The 24,896-nt window shown below is 37.2% G+C and overlaps 2 protein-coding genes across 9 annotated transcripts; one reads left to right on the top strand and one right to left on the bottom strand.

Annotated features, from left to right (window-relative positions):
• The first annotated feature begins 450 nt into the window (after positions 1-450).
• Positions 451-5,586, top strand: LOC122086366. Its single transcript, XM_042655139.1, has 3 exons — positions 451-1,269; positions 4,827-4,906; positions 5,092-5,586. Exons 1-3 carry the CDS (start codon positions 1,201-1,203, stop codon positions 5,351-5,353), a joined length of 411 nt encoding a protein of 136 aa, XP_042511073.1. The 5' UTR covers positions 451-1,200; the 3' UTR covers positions 5,354-5,586.
• A 1,543-nt stretch (positions 5,587-7,129) lies between these two features.
• LOC122086365 lies at positions 7,130-15,291 on the bottom strand. 8 transcript variants are annotated; one of them, XM_042655133.1, is made up of 9 exons: positions 15,074-15,291; positions 14,675-14,968; positions 13,991-14,357; positions 12,616-12,767; positions 12,038-12,108; positions 9,001-10,730; positions 8,728-8,894; positions 8,412-8,601; positions 7,130-8,304 (listed from the first exon to the last, which is right to left on the bottom strand). In XM_042655133.1, the coding sequence occupies exons 6-9, from the start codon at positions 10,649-10,651 to the stop codon at positions 7,712-7,714; spliced, it is 2,601 nt and encodes an 866-aa protein (XP_042511067.1). In that variant the 5' UTR covers positions 10,652-10,730; positions 12,038-12,108; positions 12,616-12,767; positions 13,991-14,357; positions 14,675-14,968; positions 15,074-15,291; the 3' UTR covers positions 7,130-7,711. The 8 variants fall into 8 exon arrangements, with proteins under 8 accessions (XP_042511067.1, XP_042511066.1, XP_042511069.1 ...); XM_042655132.1 differs by having other exon boundaries at positions 12,616-12,826; positions 14,675-15,291; XM_042655135.1 differs by having other exon boundaries at positions 12,029-12,108; positions 14,675-15,291.
• Positions 15,292-24,896: the final 9,605 nt, after the last annotated feature.

Genomic DNA, 24,896 nt, shown 5'->3' with positions numbered 1-24,896 from the left:
TAAATTTGGTGTTCGGAAGTTGGCAACGCTTAAGCTCTGCTACCACTCACCCGGTTTAACAATAAAATATACAAATATTTATTAACAATAAAATGGTGTTAATTGTTGGAAATTCCTGCACTACACTTCAGTTGCTTTCTCCCATCATTCTGATGAGCTGAAATGGGTTATGGGTTGGTATGAAATTATGGAGTCTATGGACAAGTTCATGATACAATTAAATGTAGAACAATTACATGATACAGTACCATCCATTAAACTACTTTGATCATCTTTGGTAGAAATATATTACTAACAAATTTAGTTTTAGTTTGTTTTACTTCCATTGGAGCTCATTTACAATAAGAATTAAAGAAATTTTCAGGTCTCGGTAGTAGCCTAATTTTTATTGTAACTAACTAACCGTGTCCAAAAGTTTATTTTTTGGGTAAAGGTGTTCAGAAGTATGAGCGGGTCTAATTCATAGAAATAAAAAAATAGTATGACCGTGTTGGATGAGTTCTTGAACTGATGCCAATTTACCAGTAGATCTTAATTAGTGCTTACAATTCCAATTTGGTAACCACATTTTGTATCATTGTTAGTTAATTAAGATGAGAACCAATGAAAGGAACGACACCATATGGGTACCTTAGAGAAAAGACATCAGAGGGGAATCTTATGTCTCTGATGCTCATAGTGTGTGAACAACATTGATTGTTAAGAATTAAGGATATATCATTGAAAGGGCATGATAACATACTTTTGAATGTTAATTTAGAATAATGAGAAAAGTTTTCAAATTGGAAAGCTAGATTGGGTTTAATTTTTCATGAAACCATGGGAGATTAGAATTTAGATGCAAACAATCAGTTTTAGTTCATTATTATACCCCGCATTTTTACTCCTGCATTTTTATAGAGCAACCGTATTAAGCACGTATCGTATCATTGCCGTACATATTTTATTGTGTCGAATTTTTGAAAAGTATTATTGCCGTACATATCTATCCCCGTACCATTGCCGTTCCCGAACTTACTATGGTTCAGGAGGGGAGCTGGATTATCGATTTCAAACGATGTTTTTTGTCTACCAGCATCCCACATTATAACTTTCATGTAATTTAGTTTGTAGATCTTTGATTGTGTCTTTTTCTTCTTCTTTGTGCAGAAAACTTTGAATTTCTTCTGGGTTTGCGATTTGGTGTGAGCAGAAGGTAGAATGAGCACGGAGGCACCAACACCGACAGTTCGTCAGAAGCTGGTGACGTTGAATAAGGCATTTCAATTAGTAAGATTTCCGTTTCCTTCATCATCTTTTAAGTTTCTCTCTCTCCATTTTCCAGTGAGATTTATAAAGGTCCTCTGTTTTATTTTGGGAAATATTAAACTAGTAAAGTGGGTCTAGTGCTGGTGGCTGCGATATATGATTAAGTGGTTGAAGATACTTAGCTTAGAGGTTAGATGAGAAGTAGAAACCTGCCTCGTTGCTTGTCTTGACTTGCTACTGGCAACTCTAGGCTGCCACTTTACTCATACAACAAGGGCAGAGGTTTGGAGGTGGTTGGAGTTATTACTTTCTGGTTCTCCACTGCTATCTGTAGGGAGCTTTCTCATGACAAGGCATGATTTAATTACTAGGTTTCGGTATGTGGTTCTTATGTTTATTTGTTATATAAAAAAAAAAAATGAGAAATAATTCTCATGACAAGGCATGGTTTAATTACTAGGTTTCGGTATGTGGTTCTTATGTTTATTTGTTATAAACAAAAATGAGAAATAATTATTGTAAACCTAGGGCCCGTTTGATAACGTTTCTGCCGTTTCTGTTTCAAGAGACGGCAGAAACATAAATTTCCGTTTCTAGAAACAGAAACGGAATTGAAGGTGTTTGATAAGTTATGTTTTTAGAAGTCGATGGTAACTAGTGAAAGAATTGCCACAAGTCGTTTCCAGAAACGGCGAACTTGTTTCGCCTGGGTCGTTTCTTGAACCATAAATAAGTAAAAATTTACATTTCTATTTCTAAAAATAAGTGAAACAAAACAGTTTTATCAAACGCTTTTTGCTCCGTTTCTGCCGTTTCTGGAAACAGAAACGGCAGAAACGCGTTTCTTGAAACGTTATCAAACGGGCCCCTAGACATCAGTGCAGTTGGTAATTTTTATTCTTCAGAAAAGAGACTGGCTGCCCTAGTTTTCCATACATTCAGTTTTTAGAATGGTGGAAGAAGAATTTCATGGAAGAACTGCAGCAAACTATAACAAATAGAAATAGATGCTTCACTTCTAGGGGACAAATTTGAAGGAGAAATTACATGTCAATACCCAAAAAAGAGTGCATTGGCTTCACAACTTTTGCATGGAGAGGGTGGGGCTGGGGGGAAAGAAAAGGCTTTACGACTATCGCATGAATGTGGGGGGTTGGGGGAGACTTCACTTCTGATACCAAACTTAGTAGACTTCAAGGTACTCAACTAATGTGCATTGGAAGAATGAGGAAATACCCATGTTGAGACCTTAAATTACCTGTCAACACTGCAACTGAAACTTCCAACAAGGAAGTGAAGGTGTGGAAATTTGGGTTCTACATCTGATAAATACCCACCAGTTATGGAGGGAGGGGGTGAACTTTCTTTATTGGTTACAATCGGTGAATGCCCTTCAATATAGCATGAGCAAATGTTGCTTATAATATTCAAATTCGAAGCTAGTAAAAAACCATGAAAGATATGCTAAACATGATATGATAGGGATATGCTCACTAAACAGTAAACAAATACCAACCCACAAGTAGGACTGTCAGGTACTGTTATAAAAAGCAATATAGAGAGCTTAGTAACAACCGAAATAGGGCTTGGATTAGACCTAAGTTTAGGTCAACAATATGGACACAGAAACAGTACTTAACCCTCCAAAGATAGGAGCAATCAAATGGTTGGATTAACAATTACAGCAGGTCAAGTATATGACAGCTTCCTGCCAAGATTAGTAACTATGTATAGCTCTCAAATCTTAGGTTAGAATACTCCAAAATTAATATCAGTAGTAGGCCTCAGTTACAATAGATAGCCTCAAATCATTTCAGTCAACTGATGAACGGAACACAGGTTACAAGTTCAAACCAGATTTAGTAAGTAGTTGCTAAAAACTAATCCCACAGTACTACCCAATTGGAACCACAGTTTATGTTGATGGAATGGAGTGTCATACTCCTTATGACTTTAGAAAATCATCAAGAGTTGATGGCTGGATGTGGGACAACAGCCAACTAATGGAATTAGAAACTAGGAATGAAATATAGCAACTTTCAGACCGTAGGCAGATCCAACCACTGAATGTGGCTGAGGTCAATACTGAAGGAGGGTTCCAATGAAGGGACTATGATCTCAAAATAGCAAGCCCCAATCTGTTGGCAAGATCAGTAATTATAAGAGTTTGCAACCAGCTGCGGTAGCAGTCCAACAGAGGGTGCCCCAGGGATGGATGAAGACTAATCTCTTCCGTTGTTGGATTGATGGAACACTCTTCAAGGATTCAACCAGCAACAGCAGCAGCGTGGAGAGAATGAGAGATAGCTCAACACCTGACTGGTCAGACCTTGTAACAGTGTTAAAAATTGAAAGTAAGGAGAGAATGGATTGAAGAGAAGGGAGGGAAGAAGGGGTATATGATCGAGGCCTTTCACCTATGGCCTTGGTCAGTCTCTCATTAACCACAAAGGCTTCACACCTCTCAACTGTATCTCACAGCAACCATGACAAAAACCAGGATTTTCATTCGTCAAAAATCATGGGGTATATGCACAATGGCCTTTCCAGTCAATAGGTGCTTGTAGGCTGTAGCACTATGGAAAGTAACTAAAAAGAGTCCCATGCATAAGGTAGGAGCCTTGTACGGTAAGAAACATGATTAAAAGGAAAGATAGCTTAATATCTAAGTAGTATCTAATTAAAAATCAAATAAGAAACTGTAATAAACCCCAATGTTTCTGGTTTTTAGTGAACCAGCAAACACCCAGACCATATGGGCTTGGTCTGGCCTGGACCAAAGTCCAGTTGAAACCATGGGCCTAAGTACGAGCCTGGTTCTTCTTGAACCTGCGGCTATAATACTTGCTGTAATGTTTGTCCACACCATGAATTCATGAAAGATGTATAGCACATGGGGTGATGAATATCTGTAGCAATTATTCTCTGGATACCTGTGTTGCTGTACTTGAAAGATGCCCCTATTGTATTGCTCTACTTGGAGGCTTCTTCAGGAAAATTTCCTTGTGCTATGGCTATATTTTATTGGGAAAATATTTCTATTGCACCCACACCTGGAAGTCTTTCCATCACTTTTGTGCTTTGCCACAGGGTTTTATGATTTGGCAGTCTGATTGTTGGATAGGTAGGGGACTATGGATGTCTCACCTGTCAAATTTGATGACATATCTCAACTGTATGCCTAATGTGTTTGGAGGCTTTCCCTTGGTTTTTCAATGGTACCCGTTGTGTTTACTTCCCTTGTTTTTTGCAAACATTTTTCAAACCTTTATAATGACATGGGGAGATGGTAGATTGATTTGAAATTCTGGAATGAGACTACTGGACAATATGACCACAAAATTTGGACTCTAAACGGAACTGCTACATGGCAGCTATAAGGGTGTGATGGAACTGTGTTGTGGAAGCTGGCTAGGACTATCCAATTTTTTCCTAACCATTGGTTAGGTGTTTACTACTGCTTTTGCTTTTGCGGCACCCCCTCCCCACGTTTTGGCTCCCAACCTACCCAGCCCTTACTGTCATAATGTTTAAGAATATTTCCCTTTTTGCTTACAATGCCTTCAACTTCTATGCAGGCTGAGTCATGGGTTAATGACATGAGTGGATCAGCAGCGGATGATTCAACTGAAGTAGAATTTGAGGGCCGGCCCCTGAGGTTGATTTTTTTTCCCTCCTTTTCTTCCTCTCTATCTCTTTCCTCCCATTTCCTTTCCTCTCAAATCCTGTGTTTGTGTGCTTTTTTTTTTTTTTCTGTGGGTGCATGTGCGCATTTGGATATGCTCGTCTTCTTCAGATTACTTGTTTTGTGTCTTAAGGCTATCTTCCCATCTCCCTGTGTAGGCTAGGACTAGGGGCGAAAGTAGTACATCAATCGAAAACCAGAGCTTTAACTGATCCTGTTGAAAGAAAATTACGTGCCAAGTTGGATGCTGGAAAAAGAAAAGCTGCCCAAAGCATAGAAGAATCCAATCTATCTGAGCAAAATGATAAAGTTGGAGAGGATGATAGTGAAGATGAGGATTCAGAGAGCAGAACCAATGCCTTTCCAAAGAAGAGATCGATCCTCCCTGCCTCTTTGCATGATAAAAAGAGACATAAGTAACCGGCTGTTACTTCTTCAGATGCTTTTCTTAGTTTTCCATTATGTTCTCTGGGTCTTGCTATAAGTAATGTTTTGCACAAAGGGGTGTTTCTTTTTGGTATCTGTGGCTTATCTTGCTAAGGTATTTTATGAATCTCTGACAGTAGACAACTTTGCAATTGTACAGTTTCTTTGGCTCCGTTTGTTTCCATGTAAAAAATGGAAAAGGAAAAAATTCTGTAAAATTAGGGTTATATTTTTTCATGTAAAATATCATTTACTAGAAAGTTTTTACAACACAACAAAAAGGGCCTACATGACTTTTGTACTAAAGGGGTTTACACAAGCTAGGAATCTCATAGGTGGAAGTTTTGGTGTTTACCTGAGGGACCCACAGGTTTGCCACCTCATCCCAACTGTGTCAATTCTACTAGATAACTGGTGTGGGGGAAATGATGTATTTGTCTTACTCCCGATTTATGGAGCTCGAAAGACAGAAATACAGTGTATGATTGGGATGACAACTTTACACGTGGTCAATCTAAAAGATCTGAGACTAGTTGGGTAGCCTTTGTTATGGGTACTATCCTTCGCAAGGGTTCTGTGTGCAGGGGAATGATGGATAAGCATATACTCATATTTCATATGGCCTCCGTCTGGTCTTCTGTAAATATATATGAGAAAAGAATCCTGCCTATTTGCGTGTCTCTATCCCTAGATAGAAACAGGTGCAAAAGGATTGCACTATCCCCCTCCTAGATGCCTTCGTGTGTTGCCCGGTGGCTGCGTAAGTGAACAAGGTTCTTTTGTCCATATATATTTTGGGAGTGGTTCTTTGTTCGAGAGAGTGGCCTACACTAGCGTTCCCTATGTCTGTCTCTCCTCCCCAAACCAAGTGCAAGAGATGTCGTTTCACTTAGAAATGAGAGAGAGACACATAGAAGTGCTGGCGTAGACCACATTCTCATACATAGTTCTTTTACCCATATTTTTGCAGAGTAACAGGGAAATGAGCCTAACAAATGGAACTAATGGCAAATGGTGGGACTAAATGAGGAAGGAGTTGGGGTAATTTAGCTGTGTTACCTCTTGCAGGGGAGCATATAATGACAACTTGCAGAAGCTCTGGAAGAAGTTTGAAGGTCCTGGTTCTTTGTTCTTTCCAATGTGCTTGGCTTGAGCTAACATGGTTGTGATGTCAACTATGTGTTGATGCTGACACTGAATGTGCTTCCTTGTGCTCGACTTCATTTATATACTAGCTTTGCTAAGTTCTAATGGTAATCCATAAAAATCTGGCAAGATGAGGTGGCTCACTGCTTCAGTACTTCTTAGTCTGGTAAACTTTGGATTATGGATACTTTGCACTGGACTATTTGAATGTGACAATCTCTCTCTTAGAAATTGCTTCCCCAGAATTAATGACATGAAATCCCTGAAAGCTGAAGGAGTTGTAAAGCAAGCTAAAGGGATCCTTTAAGCTCTTGTTTAGTCTAGTCCTCACATTGAGGTCTCTCTCTCTCTCTCTCTCTCTCACACAGACACACACACACACACACACAGATTCCATTTGCCCACATTCATTTTCATAATTCATCTATTGGCTGTGAACTTTGACCGTAGTTCTCATGTTATTGTGTGTTCTTCTAACGAAGTGTTACCCATTGAAATGGTGTTGGCTAGGCTGTGGTCAAATTTGTCACCGTAGCATTATTGCTCAAGGTTCGTGCTCTGGTAATTCAGATCAATAATTCAATGCGCAAACAAAAAAACTCAAGTTACATAAAGAATACAAGCTTTGAATGCAAAATTTTCTTTCATTTTACTTTCTAATTACAGTATAGTATACCCAAACATGTGAATCGAGCGACAACAACCACGCAGAAGATTGAATCATACTGAATGAGAGGAATGAACAACAAAAATGATCAGTCAAAATAAAACCAATCCCTCAAACAGAAAAAGCCCACCCGATCTGCTTATAATGATGAGAAGGATCCCTCTTCACTCTATTAGTTGTATGGCTGACCGGGTCTGCAACAGCCAAGGGAGAAAAAAAATATGGAGCTCTCCATATGAAATCTCCACTGGTTTATTTCTATGATCACCTGATCACTCTCATTTTGACCAGGTCAGAGCCATTGTATAACATTGTACAAACCATCCTAAGGCAAAACCCTTTCCTATTCTTTTTTTCTTTTTTAATTTTCATTGAATCCTTTTGTCTTGATGGAGTTCTGTGCATCCATACTTAGCAATGTGCTATAGATGCAATTTGACAGAACCCAACACCTGCCTGTTTTAGAACTTGTCACTGTCATCATTTTCTTTTCCCAACTGGCCTGAAATCTGGAAAACCTAAAGGGAAGTATCAGAACTTCATGTACACAGCTCATATATTGTTTCTGCAGTCAATTCTTCCAGGATGATATCCCCCATTTCATTACTAATAAGCTCAAAATCAAATCTGAGGTCCATCCACTTTCCTGCTTTTGCCATGTCCTTCTCTAAAATCTGGTCCAGTGCAAGCGGTTGGTTTTGTGGAAGAAGCTGACAATCAATGCCTTCCCATACTTCACGGATGAGATTTTTCCCTACTGGGACTGGTCTGATGTTTGGTTTGCCAAATGATACCCAAGGGGAGCAAGCAAAATAACGCTCATATACCTCCACAAGAACTTCATTGATGCAATCAAAGAGCTCCTTTGGATCACTACAAAGTTGATCAGACAAAGCCTCCACTTCATCAAACAAAGAAGGGGCAAGTAGTTGGTCTGTATATTGTGACCTCCCCATGAATTCATCCCAGCTGCTGAAGCCAGAGATTCTTAGTACTGCCTTGACAAAGTCGAAGGTGAACTTTTTGTCCCCCACACAACTTACATAGATTTCTGGATCAGGACTTGCTGACAGCAGGGCTGAAGAGTCATATTCTCCAAGATGAATCTGCAGTGGTTGAATTGGTGGCTCAACTGCACATATTTTGAATGGATTAGTGCTGGAGCAGGATCAACATAAAATATAAAGTGTGAAACAACAGTAACAATGTGACTGCCATGTTTCCTAATACAAAACCTACCTGGCTGGGATATAAAGCTGCCAGGGCTGGTAGCATCTTCTATGATGAATGGCTCAAGAACAGACACTGGACTTGGCTGTTCGGGTTTGTCAGTTATGCCTTCACGATCTACGAATTTCTGAATAATTACAGAACTTGGTGAGGAGGGACCTGAAGCTGAAGATGATGACTGATTCTCTTCAGGTGAGTCCTGAAAAAAGGAGTGTTTTTGCCACAATGTGTTAATGAGATACAAGCACTGGGAACATCATTTATAAACACATCAGCTGATAAATGCAAGTGATCTAATAAGATCCTCATATAAACAGCTATTTACCAGCCTCAAGCATTCAGAAGTTTCTTCTTCCTCAAAAGTTTTGGTTGTATCTATGCTTCGGTTGGTTGTGTCAAAAGCTGTAATGCAATCTGGCTCAGGGCAAATTTCCAAGGGGATATACTCTTCTGGGTGCTCGATGTTAGTTATTTCAACAGCATTTATGTCAGCTACAGAAATTTAAGAAATGAAATATGTTAAATCAAGGTGGAAGTATGAATCAGATTTTTTTTTGAACTCTTTTTACCATACATTGAAGGGTGAATAGAGCTTCACCTTCTGGACTGAACTCCTTAGCAGAACAAATGCTTTCCTGTATTTTTCTATCAGGAGAAAGCTGTTGTGAGATATTTGAATTTGAGTCGGGGACTTGCAGTTTTCTGTCGGCTTTATGGTCAATATTGCATGGTGGAGAGTGTATATTCTGCCTCAGTGGGATTAGATTTCCGGAACCATTGTCTTCTTTAAGCTGCCACACATTCTCACTGATCAACTGGACATTGTCATGAGGCTGAACTCTCATCTCTGCAGTTACTGAGCCATGTTCCTTGTCCCTTCCTGGACTGAAAATAGGTGACACATTGTATTCAGGAAGTGAAAGTATCCTCCCCAAGGTCTTTGGGATCTGTCCACTCGACAAATTGATATCTTCCTTTCTAGTGCTGACGATATCAGATAGATGTTTTACAGCCTCAATGTAGATATGGGATTCACTTTGTTTGAAATTTTCAACACTTTTCATGGTGATGTTTTGGCCATCAACACTGGTTGGAGCAACTTCATATCCAATGATTGGTTCATGGTCCTTCAACTGACTTGGCTCAAGGTCTTTTGACTGACTTAACTTGCCTCTTCCCTCAACATTGATAGATGGATCGGTGATTCTTCCAATATGGAAATTGCTTTCTCTAGGTGAACCCCTTTCAGTGACATCTTCATTTTTCTCTTTACTAGCTTCTGATTCTGGGTGCTTGGAAGGTACTCTGCGCAATATAGGAGGCCAACGCTGCTCCTTTCTACTTTCACCCATGACATGTTTCAGCTTCTTTCCAATTTCTGTGAAAAAAAAATGGGAGTTGTTTTTCACCCTTGGTTCTTCAGTTCTTAAGTTAGGACTGGTTTCAGTTGCAGAATTTTGCTTGTCTTTTGGTCCGGGCTTCAACAAAACTTTATTGTTCAAGGCCTGAGGACTGTCGCTTCCCTTTGACGGCTTTATTTTCTGAGATTTAATCTTTCTCCTAAAAAAAGCATGCACATTTTGCTTTTGTAACTTTTTCTCACTGATGAGTTCCTCACATTCCCTGGAATTACCCATCTTCTCTTCTGGTGATAGTTTCGTCCGTCCAGCCACTGCTTGAGCATCCTGTAGGTCTTCGATGTGTTTCACCAATGGAGAGTTTGGATCCTGTAGGAATTTCAAAAACAGTTCCTTGTTTGAGTTCAACATCTCTAAAGCATCCATGAATAGTTTGGCCTGGTGACCTCTGTTCTGCTGTTCTGCTTCAATGAACTTCTGATTCAGAAATGCCTCAGTTGCTTCACTCAGTTTTTCTGGAATACTAGTCTGCATATTAAGCTTATCAAGATGGGTATGCTTCACTAAACTAGTACTTCCTTGTACATCACTAAATTTTCCTACATTCTCATGCTGCAGATGTGCTTCTTGGGTATCATGGAACTGATTGCAGAACTCTTCCATTACTGCAACTAGATTGATTTTATTTGAAAATTGCTCCTCTGAATTTGGAATATCATGAGGTAGTTTATAATTTAAGCCTGCAGAAGCTTTAGAATCATGGACTTGCATATCACAGGTTCCAGTGCAGGACTTGGTTGCCTGTTTATGGTTCTTTCCCAATCCATTTTTCGGATCAGATTGTCTCTTCCACTGCAACATTTCCAATCTGGTGTTTTGGTTGCTGCTCATTTGACATCTCTTCTTCCATGAGTTTCTTCACACTCGTCTTAGCACCATCAACCTTCTGTATTTTTCTTTTGTCACCTTCCTGAAACATTTAAAGTTGAAAGTACTGATAAACATGCAACGATAGCATATATTTGAGGAAATGATCTAGGATATATTCCAAGATGCAGAGTGAATTTATGCCCAGAAATCTAGTACTTCAATAAACAATTTTCTGCAAACTTTGAAGACTGGTATGTATTATTTTCCTTAAAGGAAGTGTTGGTAACTGTTCTAAATCAATAAGGGAATACTCTTTTTAATTTATATTCAAAGAATGAGAGGTCTTTTAAGTAGGATTTTCTTGCAGGCCATCTATTGATTAGCATGTTATAATCATGCCATGCTAGTCTTTTTCTTGGAGGGTGGGGGGTGGGTTCTCATATTCATTTTTTTTTGGATGAATAAATAATTCATTACCAAAGAGGGGAAAAATAAAAAGGACCCAAGGAAGTGAGCAAATTACAAGAGGGCCAAAAACAAAGTATGAGATAAATGTAAAAGGGCAGAAACTCATTCCCAAGAAATTTGGATTAATTGGTTTCCAGGACAAGTCTAGTTAAGAATATAGAAGTGACTATAGCATAACCACAAACCTAAAAGTTTATCATCCACTAAAAAATCCTCTGTTTTTTATCACAACTTAGGCGGGTCCTAAAATCATGCTGTGTCGGATTTCCCATCTTCTAATGCTGGCAATCCTATTATCTATGGATTGCTTTTTGTTCCTATGTAAATTTCCCCTAGAAGCTGGTAGGTGTAAGACCTTTCAAATTTCCCCTAGAAACTGGTAGGTGTAAGACCTTTCAAAGCAAAGTTTTTAGAATTGAATGAGTGCTTGAAAACCAAGGCTTCATCCAGTTGGATGGCAAATGAAAACTTTTCTAATTTACCGACAATAATTGTGTAACCAACACAAAAAAGTTACCAACTGTGTTGACTATATTTTACTTCACTTTTCAACCAAGTTACTTAGAGTTTAGAAGAGAAGTATCACAAGAGAGAAACCTTACTTCATTTTTCAACTACTACCTAAAATGTTTAACACTACTTGTCTTTGTTTTACATCCAACCAGATGGAGCCTTAATGATGAGTTTCAAACAGTGACTGGTTTATTGCATTAACTCAGATCCTTAGTAGGGCCTATCAACTGACTGGTTCATTTGGGGGAAGAAAGTAGAGAAAGAATCTTGTTGCAATGAGTGGTGTTGAACTTATTACCTAGTTTTGTCCTTGATAAAACAGTGTTACTTGTCAAAGAAAAGGAGAAGAAGAAGGCATATTGTGTGATATTCCTTTGGATGATGAATAAAAGATTCAAAGTAAGCATGGAATTTTACCAGACTTACATCACTGCCTTGACACATTTCATCCAAACTAGTTAGCAAATTACGTCTACTCTTTAGATCTCCACCACCTGCTGAAGAAAAGTCAACAGCTTCAATATGTAGATCACAAAGTTTCTCAAAGAAAATAATTAAAAAAAAAATGACTATGTGTTGGGCAAGATACAAAAATGATACTGTGATTTAGTCAAACTGTTAGGAGGACATTAGTTGTTAGTTATTCTTGACATTTTACATTTTCAAGCTGTAATTTACTAACAGTGACAAAATCGCTTCTGATTTATGTGTTGCACTATTTATTCTGCAATGCTTTCTTTCTTCCCATACTATCCTGCTCACAAAGAATGGCAGCAACTATTTGCAGAAATAAAAAAAACATATCAAGTTCAAATTAACCAGAAGAACAAAGTCGTTCTGAAGGCATTTAGATTTAGACATTTAGTCAGCCCCAGAGGGTAGGGTGGGAAAAGAAATCTAAGAAATCATCACAATGACATATATAAATACGAGTGAACACATTATGATTATATTAATCTCAGATACAAAACGGAAAAAGAAAAATGAAAAGAAAAAGATCTTACCGGAAGCACGCCCAAACCCACATTTTATATCCGAAAGCAGCTTCTGAGCAGAATGACCCTGGCGGAAGTCAAATATACTAATCAAACCAGTCATACAGTTTGACTGGTCTTCCTCACTGTGTAGGGTGTGTCTCTTTGATTTCTTTCCCATACTGAATGATTATTCAACACTGGAATGTGTCAATAATCTTACTAAATGATCAAATCAAACCTACCAAATGGGGTGGGGAATGGAAAAAAGAAAACGAAAGATTAAAACAACACACTTATAAAAAGCAAAGCTCAGAACAATTTGCAAGGAAACAGTTCTTAGGGAAGCGGAAAAATTTCAGGTTGAACAGGTTTAAATGGTGTAGTAAATGGTAAAAAAATACTAGCCAATGATAGTTGTTCATGACCGACACTTGAAAAACAACAATGCTGAGATGCATACTATAATTCATCACTTTTTGGGTAATGGTAAATTATGACTAAAAATTGAATACTAAGAAATCAATATCAGTATTATCATAAACAAAAACAGGAACATAGCATGCATCTTTACTTCAGCAGTCAGTTATTCATTAGGCTCTCAATGATCAATTGGATCAGATAAAAAGTAATCCCATTATGATCTTTTCATTTGAATATACAACACTATAATCTTTTCTAAGAACACAAGCATAGACCACTCCCTGATGTATAACAGATTAAAATTCGGTGCCAATACTTAGTGTGTCCATTAATTTCACCAAAAAGACTACTCCATAGGAAATGGGCACTCTTCTCATCAAGGCAGCTGCTTATGAACCCACCCATAAAAGTGCAAAACAAAAACAACAGTTGATGGGAAGGTGAAAAAACCTCTCCTTTTTATAGATAAAAAATTCAAAGCCCAAAATACAGTAAAGATAGTAGAGCAATTGGACAGTGAAGGACAGAGAAAATAACTGAATACGAGATCAATGAAGGAACAGTGAAGTTCTCACACAAACACATACCATGACTCTCTCTCTCTCTCTCTCTATATATATATATATACTTGTTTCATTTGTTATGTATGGGGTTTTACAACCCTGTTCTTCTCCCTACCATTTCTTTCCAATAAAGCTGTTCTTCTTGTTCTTTTTTTTTTAATTGCAAAAACACACCACAACAAGCTAAATAGCCTGATACATCTTGTTACTCTTTTGAAACAAGATCCAGTTTACCAGAGTAATCATCTAATGCATGATATACCCGAATCAAGTTGAGTACCCTGGGTGTGTCAGAGTCGCAAAAAAATTGGGTAGAGGCAAAGAATCATAGGATATAATCCCCCTTCTAATATGTTCTTCTTCAGGGTGGTCGCTTCTTAGTGGCCAAACAACCAAAACAGGGGAAAGAAGCAGCATACCTGAAATTATGAATGTTGATGAGTTGAGTCAAGTGGGAGATATCTTGGAAAGAAGCGGAGAACCAAATTCCAATTTCAAACTCCAATCTTCCAAGCCAAGGATCCTTGCTGCTTTGGTTTGAAAGGAATCAAAAATTTTTGCCTACCACTTTTGTTTTCCGTCTTTAATGGAGCATCTTCCAGTTAAGGGCTCGTGAAGCTTTTGCCAATCTGCACTTTCCCCCAGCTGAAACGACATTTAGCTAATTATAGCTCCAAGCAACTCTGAGTGAGGTGAGGGAATGACTTTCTTCCAGCTTCCAGGATCATAGATGGGGATATTGCTGAAAAGCTTTTCTCTGAACATAATTGGGTTATAAATCCTAATCTGCAAACAGATTTGCGAGAACATATGATTAGATAACTTCGAAATTCAAGCTTGCCTTTTACTAATATTTCCTAATTTCGGTTATAATCAGAGAGTCCGCCGGAAAAGCGCTCTTTGTTTTAATCTAAATCGAAACTATCGGTTCTTCTTCTCATCTTCAAGATTCCATTATAAGCAAACTGATAAAAGGTATTGATCATCCGCCTTCAGCAACTATGAAGCAACTTCGAATTACTTCAAAGTCCCAATTATCAGTCCCCCTTTAATGTCAAATCTGTAACAGTATAAATTGAAGACTCAGGACTCGAAAGCTTAACTTGTTCTCGAACAATTACAAGCTTCCACGACAAACAATCTTCTGAAAGCGCGGAAATCCAAGCTTTTCATCCCAAAACCGAAGAACCCAATTCAATATTCAGCAACCTGGAACTAGAAACCTCCAAACAAAGTCTCCCCTCTTTTCTTTAATGTCTACAAAAATCAGAGCATCTACGACTGAAACCCGTTTCAGATTTTCTTTATTCTTTTCGTATATTGCTACACCGACCAAAAAGGAGAAGCGTAATCGTAACACGGCAAAGAAATCTTCGTTCAGGTCGCGCCGTTAAAGGCTGACGAAAGTGGAAGGGCAGAGGAAGAGGAGAAGGAGGAAGGAGATTAAACTAAATGCCGAAAATCTGATAAGAAGAAGAAAAAGAAGAGAGAGAAAATCGTACTCTGAGTATGATTTGGCTTTATGACATTCCATAGTAGAAGAATAAGCGAAAGCAGTTGAGGCTGGACAACATCGATATGGACAGGCAGACGGCCCCCACCCTCCACCCCAACAAAGCTTCCGTGTCAAGAAAAAAGTTGGGTTCTTTTCCATCTCCTTCTTCTGCAACTTCCACTTTCAACGATCATCATCGATTTCAAGACCCATTCTCTCTCTCTTCGCTCTCTCTCTCAAGTTTGTTCTTCTGCGTTGGAAGAGAAAAATAGAGAGAGACAGAGAGAAGGGATGGATCATGGAAGTGGCAAATCTGTAAAAATGAGGTTTGTTTTGGATTGTATTGGGAAATGAGAGAAGTGTCAATTTCTGTTTCCTATGTGGCATCCCTTGTTTGTTTTTCCTCCACGTGATCCGTATGTGTATGTTAACTAATTGGGGATTTTCTGTGTGTATCACAGAAATAGTAAAAGAGTTGGAGTTGGGACCCACATTGTATGCCCTTATAAACCATCCAAATGGAATCAGATTAGATCACAAAATACCAAAAGTGTGGGATGGTTAAAGTGACGGTATGATTGGTATCTATGTGAGGTTGTGGTTGGTGTAGATTAAAATGTCAATTTGCTTATGTGTAGATCAGTGGGATGCATGGATGTGCTTGAATTGCATGCATGATGCATGCACATCTTGTTTTTGGTTAAATTGTCACGAGATGGATATGAGAATAAGTTAGTTGGGGTGTTCTTTCTTAGGCTATTATTAATCCATCAGTTTGTTATGGTTAAATTGTCACGAGATGGATATGAGAATAAGTTGGTTCGGGTGTTCTTTTTAGCTTATATTAATCAATCAGTTTGTTTTGGTTAAATTGTCACGAGATAGAATAAGTTGGTTTGGCTTTCTTGGGTTGGTAATCATCTTCAATTTGTTTTGGTTGAATTACCACGAGATGGATATGAGAATAATTTGGTTGGGGGTGTTCTTAGAGTAATAATCATCAATCTAGTCCCATTGAATCTTAATTGACGTGCATTTTACCTGAAATGGGTTCTGACGATAATTTTCTCATCCCCTCCCGCCTCTGTTATCTTAATGTTCTCTCTCTCTCTCTCTCACACATTAGATACATCTTGATCATGAAATATTCATATAAGTGGCGACCAATATCACATATTGAGATGGGTTTTAAAGTCATGTGGTGAATTTTAGCTAAAGCAGACAATATTATAGCATGTGAGACCTATTGTGGACTTAACACTTCATCCCTTACTGTCCTCCCCTCTCTCCCCTTTCCGAATCACTTTGCATCTTTTTTCGTTTTTTGATTTTGATTATCTTAACAGTAAGGAACCAATAACTACGTCGAAATTTAATGGACAATTTAGATTGATTTGATATTAGATCAACGGTTACAATTTAAAATGTGAGAAAAAATTGGCAACATGTACGTCTTGCCAATGCCAAAACCCACCATTTTTTTTGGGGGGGGGGTAAAGAGACTCAACTGTAATTTAGTACCCGACCCATATTCCACACCCGGATCCGATTTCTTTTATCCGAATCAAAAGGTAGGGGACCTTAGAACCTGTCACATTAACTCTCTATGAAAGCGTGCCTAATGGGGATGCTATATTTAGCCATTTAGCCATTTTCAGTGGGCAGTTGGGGTAGCCTGTGAACTCAATTTTGATTGGGCATTGGGCCCCACAGACTGAAAAAAGAAGAGTTAGGCTCACACCCATTACCGACTGTGATGGTGATCCATTGTCTGATCGGATGATAGTGATTGACCCCACAAAAGAATACCTTTTTCCTATGTCAATCCCACTTTATTTATTTTCATGCCAACATCCCACACTTTTATTTATTATAGAGACAAGAATATGGTAGTCTTAATAATAATAATAATAATAATAATAATAATAATAATAATAATAATAATAATAATAATAATAATAAGGCTGCGTTTGGTAATCATTTAGTCTAGAAAAGATATTTCATTTTAAAAACAGAATTTTCAATTTTTGTGTTAAAATACTGTGTTAAAACAAAAAAATGGTGTTTGATGAATCTGTTTAAAAAAAAATTACCTTCATTTTTTTTTTTTTTTGGTATTTGAAATGAACCGAATACAGAACAGCTTGTCGTTCATCATTTTGTATTCTAGGTTTTTTGTTTTGTTTTTTTTTTTAATAAAAAAACACCAAGTTGACATCAAACATTTTATTCTGTTTTTTAATTCCCATAAAACGGAAACACTTTGAAAATATTTTTCTAAATGACTACCAAATACAATCTAATTATAAAGGAAAAAAACCATTTCTTCATTGCATGTGACTCTTGTGTTAATGTCAGGACCAATGAGAGAGTACATATGGGTATCAATAAAGGGTTGGTTCTTGTATTTTACAAGAATGGGACGTCATTTTGCCCATCTCTATGTCTGGGCATTGGGAGCATATGACTATGGAATGTTCTTTTGCCTTTATAATAAGGAGACAATTATTTTAGTCTATCAACTAGATAAGAGAATATGTGGTTTGGAGCATTAGATCACAGAAATATAGAGTAAAACATGCCCCTAATTTGACAAATTATGAAAATACCTTTGCCTTTAGTGTTTTTTCTCCTAAATGACCCGTAAAATTTTATAGAGCAGCAATATGTGAACCCTTCCCTAAAAATAAACAATTCACCTTGATAAGCTTGTTAAGAAAGTCCACGTTGGATTAGTTATTTACCTTATGGATCAGTTATTTGTTAATTTTCATACAAAAATTAAATTTTATGGATTATTCACATTTCAAATTTCATACTCAAATTAAATTGAATATTCATCCATCTATGTCAATTTGTCCTTTTATTTTTTGATCTCCTGTATATGTGCGTGCACTCTCAAAGTTTGATTTTGTCAGTTTTCAATTTTGTTTAGGCTGAAACATGACACATAGTAGACCTTTAGGTCTACCTATCCACAAAAAATTGAACCCCATTTGATATTCCATGTGACATATTTTGTAACATGATGAGAAACTTATTAGGAGGGCCCTATTGGACAATCAAGTCCACCATTTTGGGCCACACATGAATAATTAGTTTTAGCAAACTGACCATTAGATTAATTTTATACTCGTACTCCTTATGGATTAACCCTGTGTTGAACTCTGAATTCAAATTCGACACCATCCTGTGAATGTCCTTGCATCATTGCATTTTTCAACTATTCTTTATTTGCCACATGCTAGATATTTGAGCAATAATAATAATAATAATAATAATAATAATAATAATAATAATAATAATAATAATAATAATAATAATTTGACCACATGTTCAATTAGTTGGCCAATTTTGACCCTATGACTCACCAAGTGTAGTCAATAATCCCTCTTATTTGAATAGTTTTTTTTTTCCTTTTCTTTTCTTTTTTAATAGTACTTATTTGAATAATTTGAGGAAGAATTGATTATTTGAAGAAAAAAAAAAAGGTAGATAACTTTTGTTTTAATAAATATATATTTAATTTATAATTAGGTGATGAGGTGGACAAAATATTTGCTAGATATAAGTGCTAATTGTTAAGCATGGATTTAGATATTGGTATCAGTCGTATCGATTTGTATCGATCATTTTTATCCTCATTTTTTTATAAAAATTAGCTTTCTTTTTTAATTTTTTTTTAATTTTTTATTTTTTATGACTTTGCCTCTGATACTGATATGATATTTGATCTCAAATTGAACAAGTATTAAAATCGATTTCAACCACTATTAATACAATACGATCAATAAAACCGATCCAATACCAATACCTAAATCCGTGGTACTGATTCATGTGATTGTTATTTGTTAAGAGTGTGAGAAAGAATTCCATAAAGTATGTGTAAGATCTAGCAGTTTTTTTTTTTTTCAAATAAATAAATAAAAATTACAATGCATCATATGCTGAATAAAACACTTACAATTTCTACACATCCAACTTCTAGAAGAGCTAGTTATCTCTTACCCCTTTATAGTTATTTGACTGTCACATCATTGAAATAAAGAAATCCTTTAATGTTACTTAATATAACTTTTAATAGTTTTATATTTAAGTTTTTTTAATCAAAAAAGAAATTGGTTATTTAAATATTTCATTTGATAATTACTAAGAACATTTTTTAGGTTCATAGATTTGCAGATTAAACAATAGTTTTTATTTATTTATTTATTTGATTCTCTAATAAGGTTTTTCTTTTTCTTTATTTATATCTTTTGGATGAAAAAATCTGGCCATTGGATTGATTTTATTTCATTTGCCGCCCTATTGCAAAGTCGATACTATTCTGAGAGTTTCATTTAACCACAAGAACCTCTAGATTAAAAGATTATCTCTTTACCATAGGTGAAAGAAAACTCGATTTATATTTTTGTATAGATCAATCAATTCGCACCATAAGCATCAATTGTAATGTAAATAGATTGTCCGTTAAAGATCCTCGATAACATTGGTAATACATGAGAAGTTAAAAGGAGATTAACTCCCACTTTATCGTGTATCCAGAGATTAGTGGTTCTAAATCTGATGATGAAGATGACAGATGTTCTCAACTACTCATGGTTGCATGAGGGATATTAAACAAATTTTTTTAATTAAATATGCTAATGGGGATAGGTATTCTCATGGTTACATGAACATGTTGAACAATATTTTCAATTGGTTAAATATGCCAAGGGTACAACTTAAGTTAATAAGATTGGTGATGTATGATAGATAGGGATAGGTTAGGCTGCTAATTGTTGTCTTTTCCCTATTCTGAATAGATAGATTAATCTGTAGGGTAGTGGGCACTTGTATTATTCATTAGCTCCCTTAACCTCACTTAGAAACCCTTCTGTGAGTTACTTGGCATCTCTCAACCAAGGGGCTCCCACGATTCTAAGTAGAAAATGATGTGCACATGTCAACTTATTTGGCAACTACTCCCCTTTGGTTCTTAAGATATTATACAAAGTTGTTGTGTGTGTAGTTAGGGGGAGAGAGAGAGAGAGAGAGAGAGAGAGAGAGAGAGAGAGAGAGAGAGAGTTGCATGGTGGGAAGAAGAAAAAAAATGAAACTGACCCCACTAAGCTATCATTCTAATGTAATCACCTCACTACAACTTTTTCATCCAAGATGGGGAGAACGGTAAGCCTCCTAGTCTATTAATCTCACCTCACCTCACCTCTTATCCCAAACTTGCCTCTAAAGGAAGAACATTTAGGTAATCTCAACTATAACAACCTCATAAAATTAAAATCCATAAGTAATATAACTAGCCTGTTTGGTTGGAGCCTTGGAGGGTAAACTACCAAGGCTCTTTATATTTACTGTGATTTGGTGCAAAGTTAGATTCATAAGCAAACTTGAAGATAAAGCTGGTGGTTTTGATAAGATGAGACTAACTAATTAGGCAATGATGTTTATTTTAATGACTAGGGCCACTTACACTGGTAGTTTGGATGTAAATATCTCAGTGATTGGTCATCTATTTGACTTTAGAACAATTTGTTGAAAAATAGAAAGCCAACTTCGTATTTGTTTTCTTTCACCTTTGATTTTTGTTTCATGGAGAGAGATGATGTTAAAGGGAAAGTTTTCCTTCGCTAACAGTTAGGGTCTCTTTATATGTTGAAGGTCCAAAATATCCTTCACTGTTTCTTGACACCCATCCAAACACAACGATGGCTATCAATGAAGGAATTCCTCATTCACCACAGGATTAAGAAAAACTTGGTCCAAATGTTTATATTTAAGGTCCATTTCATTCCAATATATATATATATATATATATATATATAAAAAGCTTGTGGCATAATCAAACCTAACTTTATACTCATCTAACTTGTCACTATGTGGCACCATAGCTTTATTATCTACTCTAGTGATGGTTGGTCAGTGGCCCATTAGATCCAAGTTGGCAAAGACAAGGCCGTCAATTTTCTTTTCCTTTTGCCTTTCCTCTTCTTTTTCTATTTGGAGCATTGGATGCCCCCTCTTTTGTTTAACTTAAAAGTTTCAAAAACCCATACTCATTATAAGAAAGAAATGATAAGCTCTTTGAGCTCTAAGTGCTAGAAGGTAATGAAGAATTGCAGTGGAAACATGAGTCATTGCATAATTAGATAATGAGATTTACCATCATAAGATCTTCAAGTGAAGTCAAAGATTTAAACATTATCATAGAATTGATCAAAGGACATAAATCATATTATGTGGGGATCGATCGAATGCTACGATATCATCTACTTCCTGTTTGATTGCACGTCGATTTCAGCGAAAATGGATGACTTTTCTTATTCATTAATTATGAAAAAAGAAAACACTATTAACAGGTAGGGAGATTGCTTTATAAGATACTAATCCATGGAAAAATATAATAAAAAAATTAAGATAGTGATTTTTTGCATGTTTTAATCCCTCTAATGAGACAAGACAGCTGCCACTTAAGATTAAACAAATCATTGGCCAATGGCTATCATCTATTAAAAGGTAGGTCAGCATAAGATAAGCCACAATAATTATGTTATACTCTTTGGAGGAGATTCTATAGACAAGCAATCCTTTAAAAAAAAAAAAAGAGTGAAGGGAGGGAATGAACCTTAAAACAAGCAATGAGGACTGTTGAACTGTTTAAGAACTTCATGGCACCCCTGTATTAAAGGGCTGAATGGGCCAGTTTCTTTGAATGGTTCTCAGGAGACTAAGTTCTAGAGAAAAAGAAGAAAGTAGATATGAGAGGATTGGTTCCAACTTACACACCAAAGAAAAATAAAAACCAACCACTCAAGCTAACAGAGGACTTGGAAATAAATACTCCATTTGATTTATTACTAAGGGGTCGTTTGATAACACTCTGGGAGAATGTTTCTGGTGTTCTTCTATTCTGCAGGAATGCAAATATGACAGAAATATGTTTGGCATGTCCAGTTCATTTTTGTATTCCCCCGGAATGAACCAATGAAAAAGAATGACTAAAGAGTACATTGCAAGAGTACAAAAAAGTTTTCTATTCTTCTACTAACTTAAAAGAACAAAAACCCTCCAAAACCCCACAAACCCCTTTACTGCAACTCCCGATCAAAAATCCCCAAATCCGCTGCTTCCCTGCAACAGGTTCTCTCTCCCTCTCGGTCGTCGCTTCCTTGCAACAGTCTCTCTCTCTCTCTCGGTCACCGCTTCCCTGCAACAGGTTCTCTCTCTCTCTCTCTCTCTCTCTCTCTCTCTCTCTCTCTCTCTCTCTCTCTCTCTCTCTGTGTTTTGGTGCAGCTTGAACGCACAAAAACCCAAGCCCTAGATTTCGTTTTTCATTGATTCGTATTTTCGTTTCAATCTCTGCCGCCATCTCTCAGTCGCCGCTTCCCTGCAACTGGCTTACTATCCTACAGTGACGATTTCTGATGCTGGATTTGTAGGATTAGGGTTTGGGAATCCTCCCATGGCTTGGTTCCCTCGCCCACCAACTGCTCCACTTGGCTCTGGTTGTGGCGGTGTTGTTGCTGTTGGGTTTTCTGAAGTTCCCAGTTATGGGAACCGAATTGGGGGCAATGCAGCCGATCAGGGGACCAATGAGGGTTGCGATGATTCGGTTTCGGCGAATCCACGCCAAGCTTCTGTGTAGTTTTGGAGGTAAGATTCTCCCCAGACCCAGTGACGGGGCCTTGAGGTATGTTGGAGGGCAGATGCGAATAATTGGAGTGAGGAGAGATGTCAATTTCAAAGACTTGTTGCAGAAGATGATGGATATCTTTGCGCAGCCTGTGGTAGTCAAATACCAACTCCCTAACGAGGTCATTGCCTGCAATGGTACAAACACAACCGCCATTGGGTTTTGAATTGCATAAACCTTCTGCAATGGAGTTTCCATCTGCTGCAACTCACATGCAGGGTTATGTAGATCCCCACTTTTCTTCTCAAATTGGGTATGTAAATCCTCAACTGATGGGTATTTCACCAGGATCCATGTACTGGCATGCTGATCACACGCAACAGTTGCCTCATCAGTTTGTATCTGCTATGCACATGACAATGGCTACCCCATCTCCTCACTTGGGCATTAAACCAAATGGAGTTCAGGCTGTTCAGCAATTCATGAATCCTCAACAAGTCCGAATGGATTCATATATTGAAGATAGTGCATATGGGCAAAGGTTGTTCAGCAATTCAGGAATAGAAGTGTTTGTCAAACGTTGTTTCTGTTCTTTTCCTATTCTAAAGACATTTCTGAAATAGTTTTACCAAACTTTGTTTCTATTCTGCCAAAGTGTCTTCACAGCATGGAATCGAAAAAGAACACTTTTGTAAAAGAAGACTCTCCAGGAATAGAAGTGTTATCAAACGGCCCCTAAGAACCTTCATTGATAAATGAAATTTGATGAACATTTTCAACCAATTTTTTGGTATATTAGATGCATCCAAGGTTGGCTAGTTTTGACATTTTAGACTGCATTTGGGACCACAAGGAAATAAATTCCATCTTGGTTTTGTAATCAATTGTCTATGTGCTATTTGGATTGAAGACACAACATCTGCAGTTACATTCAAATGGTTTATAGTAAAGGGTAGAAATGAATGAATTTCTTCAAACACTATAATGACATTGACCTCATTTGTTTTGACCAAATGAGAAGGGGGAAGTTGAAAGTTCCTTGTTTCTTTTCTATTGACATTCTTCTAAGGATTGAGTTTTCCTTCACCCACGGTGAATGAAGAACAAGTACTTCGGAGAGCTATATGGAAAACCCAAGGCTGTGAGATATATTTGAAGCCATTAGAGTTGTTCCTCACTTCCCAAAATTAGGGATTATGTTTCAAAATATCACAATGCTTCCACTTGATCATAAAGCTTTAAAGGGAATACTTGTAGATCAGATCAATATAAGAAAAGGAACAAATTCCAGAGAGAAAGAACAAAAAAATATTTAGATGATAAGAGTATGGGTGAAAATTTGGCCTTGACAACCCGAATCCGCCTTGAGTCTGAACAGAGTTTCGGTCAAGTTTTTTGACCCTGAGGGCAGGTTAGGGTTGAAAAACCGCAACCTTGGGTGAGGGTTGGGTTGGGTTGGGTCGGGCTCAGGTTGAGGCCTCAGTCAGGCCCGAAATTTGACTCTAAATTCTTTTTATTAGAATTTAGGGCTCCTATTGATATTTCATTTTTCTATAATTTTTTGATGTATAAGATATGAATGGCAAAAACAAGTCATTCAAGGTTAATCCAACCATTACAGAAGCCAAAGTCAACCCAACCCAGCCCTGTCCGACCCAACCTGGCCCTGATAGGGTCAATTAGGGCCGGGTTGGGTTGGTATGAACCTTGCAAGGTTGGACCTCAACATGAACCCAACAGGGTTAGGTTGGGCCAAGATTGAATTTTGAGGACCTAAGGTTTTAAAAAACCCAACCCAACCCTGTTTCACCCCTAGGCAAAAGGTTGTGACTCAGATAATTAAGGGCAAAAAACACAAGCTAGTTTTGATCTAAGATTACTCTTTTGGAGAAGAAAGAATGAATCCTTCATTTATATATCATAAATCCCCTCCATTTTCATCATAAGTAATCCTTGACCATAATGATGTCATGATAAAACTATAGAAAGTCTATTCACAAGGAAAATTTGTGAGAATCCCCTTCCAAGATGGTGTACCCATATATGACCATTAATGCAAAATTATTAAGAAAGATATATTGTGCAAGTCAACCAAACATTTTTTAGAAAAATAAAGGAAAAATTATTTTCATAGAAATTTTTTCATAAAGGGCCCTTTCATAATTCATAAGATGCTCTCGTGTTATCGTTAACCACCCCC

This window comes from Macadamia integrifolia, chromosome 8, assembly GCF_013358625.1.
Source record: "Macadamia integrifolia cultivar HAES 741 chromosome 8, SCU_Mint_v3, whole genome shotgun sequence".
Lineage (NCBI taxonomy): Eukaryota > Viridiplantae > Streptophyta > Magnoliopsida > Proteales > Proteaceae > Macadamia > Macadamia integrifolia.
This window is presented reverse-complemented; position numbering and strand designations above follow the sequence as displayed.